The sequence below is a fragment of the Corapipo altera genome, unplaced genomic scaffold (assembly GCF_003945725.1).
Source record: "Corapipo altera isolate COAL_440 unplaced genomic scaffold, ASM394572v1 59, whole genome shotgun sequence".
Classification (NCBI taxonomy): Eukaryota; Metazoa; Chordata; class Aves; order Passeriformes; family Pipridae; genus Corapipo; species Corapipo altera.
Window position 1 is genome coordinate 3668312 of NW_020884917.1, and position 18768 is coordinate 3687079.

The window sequence follows — 18768 nt, forward strand, 5'->3', positions numbered from 1 at the left end:
AGACTCCTTGAGCTATCAACTGCTTTAGCTATCTGCTCATAAATTTGTCACATCAGACTGGAGATGAAGGAGGACTCAGTTCTGCTGATCTGCAGCTTCCAGAGTAGCAAAAGGCCAACACCTGAATGTTGTGGGACTTGTGACCAAGGATTCAGTGTCTCCCACCTGTGTTACTTGTTTGATTGCTAAACAAAGCCCACACTGATCATGTCAGCAGGCTTATGCCACACACTGGATATGCTCTACACCACAGGTTACCTCATTCTTGCCTTTCTTCAATCTTTGCAGCCCTTGCATAACCCTGCCTCCACCAGCTGCTGTGCCTGCAATGCGTAGCTGGGGCCTCTTCACCAAGGTAAATCACTTGCCAGCAATACACTCTCCTGCACCTTATAGCAGGACCTCCAGAAGCCACTGCTCTGTGAACACAAGGTATCCAGGTCTTCTCAAACTCCATTGAGCATTTCTGCTCATATCTGTGGAAGACAGACTTGTACAACACAGTTTGGAAGCACCTCCACAGTGTCTGCAAATATGCAGATTACCCAGCATTGCCACAGACATGGTGATAAGTCCTTGAGCCCACCCTCCTCCTGAGTACAGTGGAGCATCAACAACTCCTTTTTCCTTCCTCGATTCATATTTATTATTTTGTTTTGTTCCAGCTTCTTATGGTTTATGAACCCAAATACTTTTCTCCCTCCCCATACTGGGCTTCTCTACATTCTGCTTGTAACCTTAGTACTGTGACAGGTGCTGTGCATTATGCAGGAGCTTGTTTTACACGTATTGGCTGGCATACAATGCTCCTAGCAGCTATTCAATGCTTCTTAACTTGGTGTCTTGCTACTCACATTCTGAACAGCTTTTTAAGTCATCTTCTATGTCCTCCCACTGAGAACTACTAATGCTCACCCATAACCTTCACTTCTGCACCCTTGCTTGCTGCTTCTCCTCCCACCAGTCCCTCCAGCACAGAGGCCCCAGGCTGACATCCTCCTCAGCATCCCAAATCTCTCTTTCCCTTCATTTTGTAACATTTTCCCTTTTGGGATGCCAATTTCTCTCCCTGCCCCCAATACCATCTCATCTACTGATTACTTAAAACTCACGTGGCACTTCTGTCACCATTTCCATATAAAAGTGTGTGGAGTTTCTGTGACAAAGCTGTCATGGCAACTTGAAGTTTGTCAGGTTTTCACATTATACATAACCTGCAAAACCACATATTATTAAACATGTTCTGATGCTCCCAATTACTTACAAATTATTCCATTGCCAAATCCCACTGCTATATTCAGTCAACATTTGTCATCTGGAAGAAAAGTTGCCATCACTTCAGGGCGTTGATGAAGGAGGGTGTTCTTCTGTCATGCCTGCAGCAGACTTGGAGGAGATTAAAGTCTCCAATACTTTTCTGGCTCAGCTGGTGGATGGACTTAAGAGCCTCAGTAGGATGGGCTGCTAGGGTACACAATCACCTCTGCATGCATCTAGTGAGCCCTAAAAATGTCATACAGTAGCTGTTGTCAACCCTTTTCAAGGACATTTCTTGTTAACATTCACATTTTGGTCAACTAGACTCAAATAAATGCATGGTGATAGATGTAGACATAAGTTAGATAATCCATAACACCAAGCTGAAACTGTAGTAGACACTAACAATACTGTGTTCCCCTCCTTGGAGCCCATAGAGGTGCTACATAAGCCTGACAGAGCCAGGTATTTCATACGCATCTGTGCTACTGTAAAGACATTTCATTCACTAATTTAATTTCCCATTTCAAATGAATTATGAACACCTATTACTAATATGGCTCAGTCTCTGATAGGTGGCAGATGGAATTTCCTTTTACTTTTTTAGGCAATGAGGCTTGGGTGTGGGGAGAACTTTTTGTTACCTCTCTGATTTTAACTTTAGGTGTAAGCACATGCAAGTATTTTTCCATCTGTTACCTGATTTTCTTCTTCGTAGGCTTCAGACATTAGTGGAACTACTCCATCTTGAAAAAAATTCTTGCTCTAAGAAAGAATACTGAGGCTGCTGAGGCTTTTCCCTGTGGAAAGATAAAAGATTTAATCAACTATAATGCATTGACTGATTTCTAATTTTTAAATTCCCCATTTTTTAACTCCCAACAAAACTTTTTACGGTACAAAACCTATATTAATAAATTAATAATTAATCAATTTTCAAGAATTAAAAAATTACCTAATAAACAGTTTCATAAAGTAATAAATCAGCTTGCTTCTTCCCCTCTATATGCAGAGTGACTTCTGATTCATTCCTTTTCTGATGAAAAATTACATTTGCTCTGCACTCCCTGAGCAGCTTTAGCCATTATATTTTGTATTTGATCCTACTGGGACATCCAGGAATAAAAAGCTCATGAGAAGGCAAAAATGTGCTAAAGAATTTGTACCTGTTTTAGACTGAGGTCAGGCAGAACAACACAGATTGCTTTCCCACAGACATTCAAACACCACCAAGCTCAGCAGCATCCTGAGGTACTTCTTTGGCATTATCAAGGGAGATATTACAGTTTTCTCCATCTTTTCCCAGGAGTTGTCACTATTTTGGAATATCTGAAGGATATCCACTGTGATGTGTTACAAATTAATTTCTGTGTTAGTGGATTCTGAGTGCAAGAGTGGCTGTGGATAGATTATTTTCAAGACAAAATTATCTGGCTTGAATCCTACCCCTCTAATGAAGTTCAAAAGTCAGTTTTTTCTCTGTACTGTGTCGAAACACTCCAGGACACACTCCATGGCCTCATCCCAGTGACAGTATCCAAGCCTTCTCTATATAGTCACATTTCTACCTCTCTGATTTTACCAAGAGAGCAGAAAAATTATGATAGGTTCTGACTCATTACTGAAGGAGTTATTGCTTGACAAACATCAATTTCCTAGGTGAATTCCTTTACTTTCTATTTTGTAGCTGCTTCTATGAACTTTCTGCCCTCCGCATACTCTCCAGTAGCTACCAAATTACCCAGGTGCTTCTTTGATATGTCACAGTATTTCTCAGCTTTTTCTGCCAGGGCATCAGAAGCTGTAGCATGCATCAGCTTTCACTTCTTTGATCTTCTGCTTGAATTTCTGATTTTCACCTTGGTCTCTATCTTCACAGTGAACTTTTCACATCCTCTTTCAAGGCCTCATTTGGCTCTGCTATAGCCATAGTTGGTACCTCAAACCCTGAACAACTGTAGCTGTGCTCTATTCTTGTCAATATTCTGTTGTTTAAAAAAACCAAAACCAAACAACCCCCCCCCCCTGCAACCCACACTCAAAACCACACAGACACACACACAAAAGATTTAGGGATTTCCAGCACCTGTTTCAAATACATTCTGATTCATTTGTATTACAATCCTTTTGAGGGATTCAATGCCTAGTGCTGTCAAATACTCACCTATGCATCTTCCCAGAAGACCTAGTGTCCTGTATCTCTTACTTCCCAATAACTCTAGTTTATAATTTCAAGATCCATAAGAGCCCAGTCTGCAAACTGGATACAAATAGCACCGTATTTGTCCCTCTAGGATCATCAGATTCTTGACCTCCTTGAATCTTGCTAACTTTATAAACCCTTTCAAAACCTCTGCCTACATTTACAGTACAAACATCTAACTTTCTCTTTAAACCTTTCAGTGTCACAGTAGGTCCAATTAATTTTTGGCCAGTTATGACTACTTTGCATTGCAAAGTCTTTTCTAGCAAAAGATATAGTAGAGTTTTTCCAGTGTAAGTAGCATTCTCACTCAGCGTTCCACTTTAGCCTTTTTCCCCTTCTTACGATTCACTATTTCATCTCGCTTGCTACAATTGCATTCAGATTTATCGATTCTTGTACACAAATGGTCTCCTTTTATTGAATTTCCCAGGGACCTATGAGATTTCCCCCAATACAAAAGGATTTCCAGTCGTTTGTAAATGTTGTAAAGAGCTGCTGGCAAAAAGAATCGAAGAATCCAGCACTGTTTGGAAGAGAAACACCTGTCTCAAGAGGCAAACAGAGATATTTCCCAGGAAACAAATCATACATAATGGTCAATAGGAATGCAAACTTGCAGAAGGTGCACTTGATCCCACTGTCTATGTCACTGACAAAGGTGTCAAACAGTGTCAGTCCCAATATCGACCCCTGAGAAACACCATTCTTCACTACTCTCCACTCTCCTGCCAGGCCATATTGCAGGTACTTCCTCTCTCTCAGGCTCCCTTTCCTCTTCCAAACTCCAGATTCTCCTTCCTACAAGTGCCTTTCTCCTCTCTTCTCTGAGATCTCTTTCAAAGCCTGCTTTCACCAGCTTTTGTCCCAGCCGTTTTTCTTGCTGTCAAAATCTCATCTTACCTTAGCTCCCTGAGCCCTTGCTCACTCACGTTCAGCTTTTTTCAAGCCTTTTGCTGCTGCAAGGCCAGCCAGAACTTTCAATAGCTCATACTGAGAAGTATCCACTTCATCAGTCTCAAAAGGATGTTGACAAAAGCTTCTCAAAGGATAAGTGAGTCACTGTTTCACTGACACTATTTCATCCCTGCCCATTCTCAGCTCATTTAACGAACAAGTGACCATATCAGGGGATTTGTTCTACTGACACCAGGAGCAAGTACAACCAACACAAAAAGAATGTATTATGATGGTAATATCAGCTCAATACAGCATTTTGCAGCTCTTTTCATTTTGATTTAGAAACCCCATATGTTCTAATAGCGCTGAATGTTTCATGTGTTTCATTGGTCTTGTTTCATCTCTAAGCCCCTCCAGCAAACTGTAAACTTTGTGCTTCAACAAACAACACTAAGAGGGTTACTAGAAGTCCATCTAACTTAAACTTATGTATTGCTACAGCAATTACAAAGGATTTTGCTCAAATTGAGTTAACAGAATCTGCATTTTATAGTAGGACAAAGATAACAAATAAAAAGACACTAGCAAGAGGAGGCAGTACACCAATATAAGATATGAAGGATGATTGGAGGACTCATCATCTATATTCAAAAGAAACTGGATTCACAACTCAAACAAAAATCTGGTAAAACTAATCCTAATTCATTGGATTAAACCAGACTACTCTGTTCTAAAGCATTCCTAGGCTGTTTCCATTCCACAAAGAGGTTTAATTCAGTTGCACTCTGTATGTGTAATAAATACAGGTATTACCTGTTTGAAGTGATGGAGCAGAATCTGGTGCCCACAGCACTTAACACTAGCAATTACTAGTCAAAACACAGGATGTTTACTGGATTTGCATACAAGTTGAAACAGGATCAATAATTTCAGACTTCCACACTGCAGGGGAAGTGTGCTGGACTGCAGGAAAAATTTTCTTTTCATGTGACAAGTGCAACAAATTGAATTTGCCAATCCATGATATCCTTGTTTTGCATGGAACTTTGAGATGCCATTTTTACAGCCAGTCAGGGTCAAGATGAACCATAACTGTGCCTCTGAGGAGGGAAGACCAGTCTGTGAGCTGCATTCCCAATAAGGCTGATATAGTAAGTTCAAATGAAGGCAGTGGGCAGGAAACAGGGCTACCATACCTGAATTCTGACATTGCCTAAGGCCAAAATACTACAGCTCAGAAGGTGAGGAGGATTTAGTACCACTGGACACATCCCTTTTCACAAGAGAAGTAACTTAGCACCATCTAGGTTTACCTGGCTTTGAACAGTGCTCTTTTTGGTAATAATTTCTGGTGACATGATGATGATATCAGTCACAAAGACCATATTTTAAGGGGGAAATTAGTCTTCTTCTGGTCTCTGCTGCTGGAGATTGAATCTTCCTTGAGGTACCATCATGTTGCTTCTTGTTCTTCTAATCTGCCCCCAGCCACAAGCTCTTCCAGTTTCTCTGAAGATCTGCTTATTCAGAGTAGCAATGCAGATGCAAGAATTCTCCCTGGAGAGAAGAGTCAGCTCCCAGCTTGGAAACAGAGCTAATTTTCAGATGCCTTTTTTCCCACACAAGGAAGGAACATCCATTCTGCCCCTTCCTTCTCCCTTGTTACTGTGAAAGAAAATATGCATTAATAAATAAAGATAATCCAATTAATTCTTGCCGTGGCTGAACCTTTTTGCAAAACACAGTGAACTGCTGCCACTCAGGGAGTGAAATCAATGGCAGATTTGTATTTCTAGTAATACTGTAAATGTTAATAGTCCTAGGGGTTTTTCTTTATTATAAAAAGGTTATATATATTTGTTATAAACAAAACCACCCTAAAATTCAGGAAGAAATATAACATCTTTTTGGATTTCCATTTTCAAATAAAACTTTTCCATAGAAACCCACTTAACTGCCAGATCTGCACAGGGAGTTTATAACTATAATTCTTTTTTTTTTTTCCCCATTTAGGGAGCCTTCAGGTTTCCCTGTTCTTCCATCCAACTTTTCAGAAAAACTGTGCTAATAAATTAAAAGATTCTAATGTGAGTCACTGTGCTGTCTTGCTTCAAAATGAGGGACTCCTCCCACAAAAAATAATCGCAGCTGAGGCTTCTTTATTTAACCCAACTCAAAGCCACAGGTATGAGGAACTACAGGTAAACTCCTACACTCCTCCATCTAACACATCTCCTTACAAAATATTTGAAAGGCATTGCATAGCTCCAGCCAACCTCAGTCTTCAGAGGAAATTCTTTTCTCACATGTCCCAAAAGACTAGCTTTCTATGCCTGGTGCCCTGCTGTCCTTCCCTTCAGCTCAGCTTCTGCTCAAGAAATACTCCTTCACTAAACAAGCATTCAGAGAAAAGCACCCAAGCATGGCCTGGACTTGTCTTGACTGACTAAAGATGTGAAAAACCTTCCTTCATCTGCTAAGCCCTCTCCTGGCTGCTGGGTCTTTGGATGAAAAGGAGTCTCTGGCACAGCTGGCCCATGTTAGCCACAGGTGGAGGGCACAGCTGGGCACAGCCGGACAGAACCCTTGGGATGATTAGCAGCGACAGGCCAGGAGGAAAGCATGTGGCAGATGGTGTGAAAAGAGGCAGAAGCCTGAATGAAAAGAGTAAGCTTGATCTCAGAGGAGCAGAAGGGCAGAAAATTTAGAAATACTTGATGCCACAGTCACTTTATAGGAAGTAAGTATATTGTTAAGAGGAAATATATTTTTTGTCATGAATTAATACATAGGTCACATATACTTATGTAAAAGCATGTACTGCCAATTTCCAAAACAAGGCAAATGGTCCCCATGCTTTCCACTTTTGCTTGGCCTGGGTGACAGAGGCAGGAACCATTTATACATCCCTTACCTCTGCAAAATTCTAGCTACCATTTCTCTTGATTACTGTGAAAGACAGAAGGGGACTATGAGGCTTTCTAGCAGCCCATGCCTTCCCTGAATCCTGCTTTTTAAACTTCCAGTCAGTTTGTATGTTATTGCTTAGTTATTATCTGGAGACAACTATACTGAAATAAATACATTAAAACGAAAAAAGCATTTTGTGAGAAGTTAGGGCTACAGAAAGCTATTTTACCAAATCAGAAAACTCTGGCCCCAGTCGTTCTACTAAGAGCTTCCCCACGTTTAAGACAAACTTAAGTGGAAAATATGCATCACTTTTTTTTTGGCTTTATCACATTATTTTATTTTGCTTCCATAATAACTACAGGCACTACATTTTATTTTCAAATCCAACTTTAACTAGATTTAGGTTTTAAGATTGTATTACTTTTTTTTTATTTTTTTATTTTATAATCTGACTTAAGTAATTGAACTAGTTTTCTCTACCACCTCTGAAATACGTACAGTGAAGTGGCTTGAAAAAATGACCACATGGTGTTGCTTAATCCTGGAAAAGTATCTTTCAATTTCCAAATGGAGCTTTTTTCTATTTTCTGTTACATTAAATAAGAATATTTTCTCACAGAGTCATAACATCTACACTGAATGGCAAAAAAGTCTGTCCTGTGAAATGTTTGCTTGACCTGATTCAGGGTGATCTCAGAAAAAGAAGAAAAAAAATAGATCTGTTTTGAATAAGACAAAGCATTACTTTGGGGTTTAGAGATCTCAATCACCATTTAAACTCACTGTCTGTGTACACAAAAATTTGTCAGAAATTCTGCTTTCTCCCAGTCTGGAAAAAAATCAGTTCTGGCGCCACAAAATGGAATTACCCTCCTGCCAGCTCTGCCCCAGACATGTTCAGGTTGGCCTTTATTTGCTGTGGGTTTATTCTGTGACAGCCAGATGAATGACATGGTTCTATTTCTGCATCCATGTGTTTCCACTAAACACCTCCTTTGAATAACTCTCACTCCTTGATGCTCCTGGGACCAATTTTGTTGCACCTTCAATCAACAGGTGTCCCTTCCAGCTTTACTTTTCCTGTTTGCTGTGATGGGTTAACAGTACAGCTTCTCTGAGAGGCTTTTAAATGGAACTCAATGAGACAAATGCCAGCTCAAGAGGCTCTCTGTTGTTTTGCATTTAGAGGAAAGTGGATGAGATGTGGTACATTTTGATGTGGTTTCCCTTTGTACTCTTTTGCACAGATATGAATTACTATGTGAGGCTTAAGGTATGAAAACTGTTTGCTTCAGTCTGAATGATCTGAACAGTCAAAAGAAAATAGCTGCAAGACATCATTTAAAACAAATCTGTGCCCTGACTTGAATGGCCAAAAGCAGACAGGCAGATTAAACAGTGATTATTTAATGTATTAAGAATCACTGGGATACATTCATAGGATTGGGTCTGAATTGTTGATATATCTTAGTTTGTGTCCTGAATTTCCAAAAGATCAGAGCTGCATTAATAGCAAGACATTATACTGCCAGTAATAATACCTGACTATGATTTACTGCAGTTTTCTGCCTAATAAACAAGCCTGAAGATACTCAGTGACCAGAGCATTGCAAGTGACATCTTATTATAAGCTGTCACAAAATGAATATCAATGCAGAAAAAAAAATCCTTTTAGCTACATGTGCAGAGGATACATCAACCTTGCTGAGTATTTTATTGATGTGACTAAATTAGAGATAAAAAATTCCCTACTCTTTCTCTGGTGGAACGATTTAGTTTTCTGGTTTTTATCACTCTACAGAACAACCAGTTTCAAGCTTGTACTGGGGCTGGCAACTGGAACCTGTACAAAATATACATGAAGAGAAGTCTATACACTATGGAGTAAGAAAATAGTGAGGTTTACATTCACTACTCTGTAGTGTTTGTGATGCTACAGATCAAGTTCTAATTTCAAAATTTCTTACTTGCAAAAACCAGACACTTACCTCAAGGCGTTGTTAGAAGGTAGGACTTTCCTGACACAGCAGCACAGCCATCCAAACTCATGCAGCCAGTCAAGGCACCACTTCCTCCAGAGGGTGACTTTAGCAGAGCTGTCAGGAAGAGAAGGTACAAATCCTGCCGCTCAAAGGGTGTTAAAAAGAAGCCAAATTGACTGTGACCAGCCCAGTCCCACAGTGCCTCCAGAGCTAAACCCCATGAGGAAATTTCTAAGTTCTCCGCTCCAGGCTTTCCAAAGCCAGAGGACAAGCCCTTAATACTGCAGAGCACACAATGGGAACTTAGTAGGCAGAAAAAGCGGTCACAGCATCCAGGTGAAATCCTGCTCCTGCTCCACCACCACTCACCTTACTCTCACAGTGAAGCGTAACTCTCACTCAGAGCACCAAAAAGTGGAGGTGGTGCTGGATTTCACATTGCACTGCCCTCACATCTTACCTCCTTTACCAGAGCCAGATGGTGCTGTGGGCTGGCAAGGAGGAGCACCTTGAAGTTGCTGCTGAAAGGAATGGGGCTTTTTGCTAAAATTCCAAAGAAAGCAAGGTACATCTGAGGAAGGTGTATCTGAGGTAAGAGACAAAGGGAGCCTGCCTCTATCAGGTTTCCCCTCGTGACTGATGTCAACCCCCTTCACCGACACTTGATCCCTTCAAAACCACTTCTAGTAGGACACCAAGGAGGAGATCAAGAGCTTAGGATGTGAGGCTGGGTCACTGATCCTACCTTTCTACATTCTTATGGGTGTGCTAGTGAAGTGCTCACTGACAGTGACTACTCAGCCTCCTCTCTTTACAATACACTCCAACCCTAATGCTGTTCCTTAGATTTTGGGTGGAGAATTGCTGCTGCATGTTCCTTTCCTCACAGCCCTCTGTTGATCCTCTTACTAATCACCTCAGGGCCACACCTTGAGATTCTGGAAAAGGGGCTGCAGCAATGGCAACAGTACGGCACATCTAGAGGAACCTCAATAGGCAGAGCAGTAGGGATAGAAGATGGAAGTGTTACAGTTGCATAAAGGCAGCTGGGCAGGGACAGGCCATGGGTGCTTGGTGGTCCTGCCCAAATAAATGTGTGTCAAATTGCACCCTAAAGCACCACAGCTATGCTCTGTCATGTACAGGGCTGAATTTCTGAGAGCAGAGTACATGCAAGGGGATTTGCAAGCAAAAAATGTAAGGCATACTTCTTTTCTTTACCCTATCCTTCCCTTCAAATTTCATAATATTAGAAGAAAAAAGAGGGCTTTTCATGCCAAGCATTGGAAGAAACATGTTGCTTGACATGATTTTTCAAACTGGAAGGACTGCAGAGAAACATACTACATACGAGCACTTAACAGGCTTAATTATCTCAGGGTTATTGGCAGATACAGCCCACATGATGCTATGCACCAGGGAAAAAGGTGGGGATATCTGTAGAGCCCCGCATCTCCAGTGACAAGTTCACTGAAGCAGAATAGAAAAAAAAATACAACTGGGTGCACTGCTTGAGCTACTCAAATCCTTATTATTTTCCAGTGAAAAACACTTCCATGCAAACAGCTTCTCTGACGAGTGAAATCAAGGACATTCCAAAATGATTCATGAGTGTGTAACCTGGCTACAGCTGGCAGTAAGATGACTATGCCTTGACAGGGATGACAGGCTGAAAGATGAGCTCCTAATGAAATCAAGCTCAAAAGCAAAAGTAGAGAAGGTTCTAATGGCTGGTAATTCAACACAGAAAAACTTAAGATATAACAGCACCCGGGAGTGCTCTGGTGTGCAGTCATGACCTATGTGGTCACATAGTAAAACAAGTATCTGTAATAAAGCAGATATGAGCAAAGCCTCATGAGCACACAGGTGAAGGTACAACAGCAGGACATGGCATTATTACAAGAGAGGCAAATGTTAGAACACAGCAGGTTTGCAGCAGAGGTGGGCTGTGCAAAGCAAAAAGCACGCCTGGTGTACACACAGACCCACACATAAACCCATTCTACCAGAATTCAGTGCAGCTAGACTAGCACAGGATATCAAGCTGTACAGAGTAGAAACAGGGGCATAGATGGTTTGGGGATTGGTTGGTTTTTGCCATAGGGCAAAATAAGATAAAGATGGTGATAAGGAATTTGTAACACACGATGTTAACAGGTCTTAAAGAAATTTCTGTAATATTCAAAATCTGGAGACAAATAGACTTCAGCATAGTAAAAGAAAAAGTCTAAACATGAACACTGTCTTTGCGAACAAGACTAGGAATTCAAACAGTCCCCATATACAAAAAAGGTAATATTAAAATGCCGGTACAGTCAATGATAGGATAATGTCAGCATCCAGGCTTTTTCTATAATAAATGTGTATTTTGCATCAGCACTGGAAAGAAAAGGCTTAAAACTATTGAACTCAATAAAAAATCCACCAGCAATAGAATTCATTAAATGAAATCTCACATCACAGGAAACTGAGAAAAGGTGTACTGATTAATTTAAAATCTCACTGAGACTTTGCAAAGCCATGTTATCTACAAGTACTGCTAATCATAAGGGCCAGAATAAAGGAGAGATGACAACTTACAAGGGAATTGTACAGTGGAGGTGGAGGAGCCCTTGATGTGGGGGAGAAAAAGAGAGATACAGATATAAACAGTTCCCTAAGAAAGAAGGAGGATACTGCTCTCTACCCAGCTTGGGACACCAGCTGTAAATCCTGGTATCGAATACATCAAATAAAAAACCCAAACACTGTACTGCTGTGCTCCTTCCCAAATCATTTGAAGAGACTATTTGAATTAGAACTGTATTTGAATTGCAGAGTACATTTGAATTATGTAAGAGAAAAATAAGAGCTAATGGTTCTGCTTTCTACTACTACAGAGCTTTATTCTATCTGTTTTTGGGCTGTTTTAGAACTCCTCAGAGACAGATTATTCACAAAGGGACATTATTTCTGACATTATTATTATTATTATTGTTATTATTATTATTATTCCTCTGTTGAGTGTCTCTTGACTTTCTGCTAATATTTAACCTAGCATTTTAAAATTATTTTTACTTATCTGCTACTTGAATAACACCCATGCACAAAACATCAGAAAGCCCTAATTCAATGAATTAGTTATTCACTACATTAAGGTAATCTAGCTGTTTTATAGACATGTTATCACATTCTTTGTAAGTTAATTGTTATCAGAGAAAATAAATAACTCCTTGGAGGTCAGGCAGGATGGTACAACACACTACGTGTGGTAGACAAGAATGTTAGTAGGCAGGTTGTAACATTAACAGCAGTAGTAAAATCAGAAAGTTAGCTCACATTAAGCATCATCTAGGATGCCCCAAGTACGAAGTTTTAGAGAAGTTTTTTGAAGCAGTAACCTAGACTAAATGATTTTTATTAGGTCAGGATACATTTACTGCTGTAAGCTCTAGCACGCATATCTCCAGGCTACTACTCAGAGCTTCTGATGGTGGTATTTTTTTACTTAAATTATTGCTTTGAAGTTTCCCTCCTTATTTACCTGCGTGCAGGTAAATAGTAACAGTAAGATGTGTTTATTGCCAAGATGTGGAAGACAAGCACTGGGCTCTGTTACCTATTACACCAGAATGATCCCTGCAGCCTTTGTGGGCATCACCACACAGCAGCCCTGTAACTCCTGAGCTTTATGTTTAGTTTGAGGGTGAGAAAAAAAGCTATCTGTGTTAACAAGTTTGGTCAGGAAGAAATCAGAAGGTACAGGTTGGAAGCTATGTTTGGGTTCCCTTTTATGCCCAAAAGGTAAGTGTAAACAGGAGAAAGTTACTATCAATGCTGCCAGGCCAGAAGCCAAAGGGGCACTTCAGGCTGAGCTGTGGGGATGTATACATGGCCTAATGACTCAGCTCAGTGCTCCATGCAGGCCACCCAGATCTGCTGAGAATCAGGGCACATCTGGTCAGATGAAATTACGTTGCAAGCCAGCCCTTGTGGTTTAGAATGTGGTTAAGAACTGGATCTGGCTCCAGTATTTTGTATTGAACTACATTGTATTGCATGGACATCTTCTGTCTTCCCATTATAAGGCTTGGTTCTTCTGGGTTAGGCCTGAAGTCTGCTACTGAGAATACCTCCGCTACATTTCTTCTTTAAACAAAAATTCTAACGGGTCTCTCAACAGAGTCCTGCAACCTCATTTAATTCAGCCTCTACAAATACCACCTTGCAGCATTTAAGGCTAACCAAGTATCTTGCTATCTCTGTCAAAAGCCTGGAGTTATTATTTTACTGGAGACCCTTAGCTTCCTGGTGTTGTGTTTTATTACTATTACACAGAGCATATCACATACCTTGGGGAGCAGTAAATGCTACTGCATGACATACATCAGCACACAGTACTACAAATCTCCCTGGAGCCAACATCCAGCCAAGATCACTTCTGGGGGATCACTCATCAGCAAACTGTGAGGGTGTCCAAGGCTCTAGATCATACCACCAACCTGAAGGAATCAAATATTTTGAATGACAACTGCAAATAGGTGTACAGTTCAGTCCTTACCACCCTGACCCCTCTACAGGCTGCTGGAGGACCTGCAATCCCCAAAACACTTTCTGTAACTCAGCCCTGCAGTTTTACTCAGCTGCCATATATACAGCTCATTTCAAAACAGCTCATTTTGATACAGTAAGACATTTTGAAAACCCCTGGTCTGCACAGCTGCCAACCCTTGCCTTCCTCCTTCCTTGTCTGTTTGATCTGCTCTGGGGGCAGTTCCAATGACGTCCTCCTCATAAATAATGCCAGCTCAATCAGCTCCTGAGGTGTCCCCTGGTTCTCTTTGCTTTCCCCCTCTTCCCACCTCCAATGTTACCATACCATTCCTGATACTCCTCAGTAATCACATAGGTAAATAAGTCCCCATTCCCAGGACCCACAAAACAGGCTTTTGGATAAACACTTGATCCCAAAATCACACCCATTTCCAGCAGCAAGAGCATAAAAGCAGCCACCTCCAAAGAGGGTGATATACTAACCCGCCCATGTCACATCTTCTACTTTCCTTTCCATACCTCTGCAACTCTAAAACTGTCTGGGTTCAGGTTATGCCAAATGCTAGCTAAAAAACTCTGTCATTTCTGCTATGACAAAGCTGTTTATTAAAAGCACCAGAAAACCCATTTCAATACCTGTTTTAGATTCTACCTAGCAGATTCAAAAACGTTGCTCAAATACACTGGGTTGTTGTGAATGGGAAACTGGAAGTGTACAGTGAGATTTAGACTTGCTAGTACTCTTGGGCAGGTGTCAGATGGTATAGGAAGGGCAGGAATTTTGCGGGAGAGCTCGTGAGTTGAGGTAAGGTCTCACACCCTACCACACCTGTATTCAGAACTTTGAAACAGGAGAAGGAGGCAGCTGAGGGCTTTAGGATATTATCACAGCCTGTAGTCACTGGCAGGATTTCACAGGCCTTGAGGAGTGAAAGGGGGGAAAAGAACCAGTTGGGACAGAGACACTTTCAGCACAGGCAATGGGAACTGCTAATGAAGGAAAAAGGGAACTAAAAGGAATGATTAAGAGTTCCAATACTTTATTGGTGAGTTTGGAATCTGGTTAAACAATACATACATACATTTGAAACTGGGCAGCCAGTAGCTCTCATATACAAACCATCACAGTACCTTGGCAAATTCACAGTGCAGAAGGAAAAGCCATTTAAAAGCTGCAGGCTCCCAGGAGCAGGGCAGACAGTAGTAGGTAAGCAGGTTAGCTTACCTAACTAATAGAAGGGGGATGGAGGAGAGTGTGAGATATCCAGCTCTAGGCATCTGCTTTCCCTAGCTCAAATTAGCCAACTAATTTCCCCAGGTACTCTCTACAGAAACAAGTTTCTCCAGAGGGCAATTCACTGCACAGTGTTATACTGCTGCTCTACAGAGCTCTTGTGAATTTATTTCCTGTTTCTTAGAAGAATACTAATGCTCTCACCAGCAAATGCAGAGCATGCCCAGGGAAATGTGTTGGCTAATTTTGATGCCTAGGGATGTGTGAATCTCTGTTCCCTTTGCCTTCCCTCCACAGCTACCCATTTTGAATTAGCATGTAAACCAGTGGCATTCACCCCATATTCACAGATGAGGAGTTTATCAAGAAACAGGACCTTTCACAGGCTGTCATACATAGGAGACAGACACACAGAGAAAATTCTAATTTCATTCTAATCCCTGATGGACTTTCTGCATTTTGCCAAAACCCCACTTTTCCACCTCATACAGCATCAGATCTGCCCACACCATGTCCATCACATTGGCACAGAAGTCCCTGTGAATGCTCAGTAGGGTGTCCATTTGGGTGGACAACCACAGGATCTGCCTGCACAAATCTGCTGCCAACCCACATGGGTTTCAATCCATTGAAGGTAATAGGAGGGTTCTCACTGATTTTAACAGATAGGGTAGATTTAAACAAATGCCACATGCAGAATTCATTCACACATCAAACTCCAGTCGTTCCTAAAACCTGACTGATTTGGAAGAAAATATATGGACTTTCCTTCCTTGTTTCCAGCTAACTGAACAGTATCTAACTTCTGAATGAACACAATTTATCCAAAGGAAGACTTTTTTTCCATCAATATTGACTGGCTGTAATTATGTATAATACATTCACAACATATATGTTCCCTTATTAAAAGATTGCCCAAGTGATAAGGTGGAAAAAAAAATGCTTCTGGTTTGAAAGAATAACTGCACAGACTGCAGTTTGCTACTATATTAATGTAGCACCAAGAGATGCTGGAATTAGAAAGTAAAAGGCAACCAGAGGAATTGTTAATAGTTTTGTGCAGTGTTTAGGCTTCTAAAACTAAAATGCTTCTTTAGGGAAGTGATAATATTTTCATATGTGATCCCGTGACTACAGTATAAATGCTAAAGACGCATTCCCACAAGTGTCACATGCTATAACCTGTGCTGTTTTTGGCTGGGGTAGAGTTAAATCGAGTCACAGTAGCTAATATGGGCCTGTGTTTTGAATTTGTGCTGGAAACAGTGTTGATAAAACAGGGATGTTTTAGTTATTGCTGAGTTGTGCTTGCATGGCCTCAAGACCTCTTCTGTTTCTCATCCCCTCCCACCGGCAAGTAGGCTGGAGGTTCACAAGAATTTGAGAGGGGACGCAGCCAAGACAGTTGACCCTAAATGACCAAAGGCATATCCCATGCCATAGGGTGTCATGCTGAGCATATAAAGCTGAGGAAGAAGAAGGAAGGGGAGGATATTCAGAATGAGGGCATTTGTTTTCCCAAGTAGCCACTGTTCACGATAGAGCCCAGCTTTCCTTGGGATGGCTGAACACCTGCCTGCCCACGGCAAGTGGTGAATTAATTCCCTGTTTCACTTTGCTAGCACATGTGGCTTTTGCTTTGTCTGGTAAACTGTCATTATCTCAACACACCTTTTTTTTTCTCACTATTACCTTTCTGATTCTCTTCCCCATCTCACTGAGCAAGCAGCTGCATGGTGCTTAGCTGCCAGCTGGGGTTGAACCATGACATAACTGTCTGGCTATATTTGCAAATTGCTCCATTTTCTACAGTTCTATTCTAAATTTATCACTATTTCTAATGAATTTCCCTGTTTCCAGGAGCACATTAGTTACTTTTTTTCTTAAAGGCAGGATATTTATTATTTTTCACCGTTACCCATTCACATGCTAAATTAGATACAGAACACAAATCAGGCACAATAATATGCTGCTTCCAGTACAACAGAAGAAAAATATTTATATTCAGTAGAAAGCAAGCAGGCAATTCATTAGTTTAATGTATGTACCTAATCTCTGCTGGGAAAAGATTTCTGTGTTGGCACAGGACACTGGAGAAATTGAGTGAACTAACACGGCAACTATCAAGAGACAAGATTTTTCTCCTATTCTGATTTGATACGAATAAGGATTCTATTTGAAGGTAGATGACTTCCAGTGTGAAAACTACCCACCTCCCCAAAAAATGAAACCACACACAAAAAACACCCCCAAACCTAACAGGCACAACAACTAATTAGAGCAAACACACAGAACAATTCAGGGCATCTGGAAGAAAAGGTCAGAACTGTGGTGGCACAAGTTCTGCATATCAAGTAAAGAGGTGGAAAACTCAACAAGAACTTCATTGTAGCTAATACTTTTTTCTAGAAAATAGTACATGAATACTACCAAGACATATCTCATTTTCAGACATATCTGGAGTGGGGGAACACATCTTAGAAGAGAAAATTATATATAGTATTTACAGTTCTCTAGGATCTGCTCTCAGGGATATTTCCAACTGAATCACAAGAAAGCTTGTTGTTGCTAGGTTCCTATCTACCTGAAAGGACAGCAATGCATCGGTGTAGGTGAATGCTGCTTTGTTCGGGTGCAAACCAGAAGGCACACGGTATAGCCCAGGCTCTCCAGACCACCCAGAGAGTCTAGGAATCACAAGTAGTCAAAAAGAAGGTAATGAAACAGAAATAGCAACTGCTTGATGGCAACAGTGAGTTCTAGCCCTACAGCTTTTCTGTCTGCCGTGTTCTTCCTTCCCTAAGAGCAGTCTCAGGAATAGATTTTCTCTGGCTCTTCACAGTACTGTTGGATCACCTCAGCAAGGTCAAGGCACCGCAAAATTCTCCATTTCTCAGCAGCCAGCTCTTCCTTGGATACCTGGCCCAGCAGTTTTTTGGCAAAGAGGTTCTGATCCTGCATGAAAAGTCCCACTGAAGACCTTGGGGCTTCAGGGAAGTTCTCCAGGCAACCACTTGTGAAACAGAAGTTGATTTTCTTTTCACGTCTCATCCCTGGTCCCCTTTCTTCAATCCAAGTCAGAGGTCTAGTGTGAAGGAACAGAGGAAGAGTATTTATTAAGAAATGGAATCAACAGCTCTAATTTATGTGCTTTTTTCCTCAACATTTACAGAAAGTGCTCTAATAAATGCACCATTTTTAAATATCAGTCATCGCATATTCAGGCAACATGTTCTGAAAAAATGCGCCTTGTGGTTACAGAGCTCAACAGCAACTAAGAGTCTTAACTCTGCCATTTCTTCACTCCATGACTTTTAGCACACCATCTAAGCTCTCTCCAGCTTTGTTTTTGCCATGCACAAAGTGAAGCCAGTAATGTCTAGCCAGCTCACAGGGAAAAGGGAAGTTTAATCTGTTTGTTTGTGGACTTGGATGAAAAGTGCAGCGAAACATTCAAATATTTTGTACATGATTCAATAACAGCTAATCCCACAAGCCCCTCAATATCTAGTCATTCCTCTAGCAAGAATAAATTCAGGTCGATCAGGTACATAATGATGATCCAAGTGCCACAGAGTGAGCTGAACCTCACCCCTTTGGGATAAGCTGGACAGGTGGCAAGTTCACTCACACAGACACAAGTGTCCATACTCTCTGAACTTTGAAAATATGTTTCTTTCTCTACACTGGGACCACTGAGCTGATCCTAAAAATTATACCAGAAAATGACAATTTTTCCTATT

General features: G+C 41.0%; 1 protein-coding gene across 8 annotated transcripts in view; it reads right to left on the reverse strand.

Annotated features, from left to right (window-relative positions):
• Positions 1–14811: 14811 nt before the first annotated feature.
• Positions 14812–18768, reverse strand: part of BLVRA (biliverdin reductase A) — a 38642-nt gene continuing 34685 nt past the window's right edge. For all 8 annotated transcript variants that reach the window (XM_027655895.1, XM_027655893.1, XM_027655889.1 and 5 more), the window contains exon 7: positions 14812–18110. In XM_027655895.1, the coding sequence (XP_027511696.1) occupies positions 17837–18110 (274 nt within the window). In that variant the 3' untranslated portion in view covers positions 14812–17836. The remainder of the gene's footprint in view (positions 18111–18768) is intronic.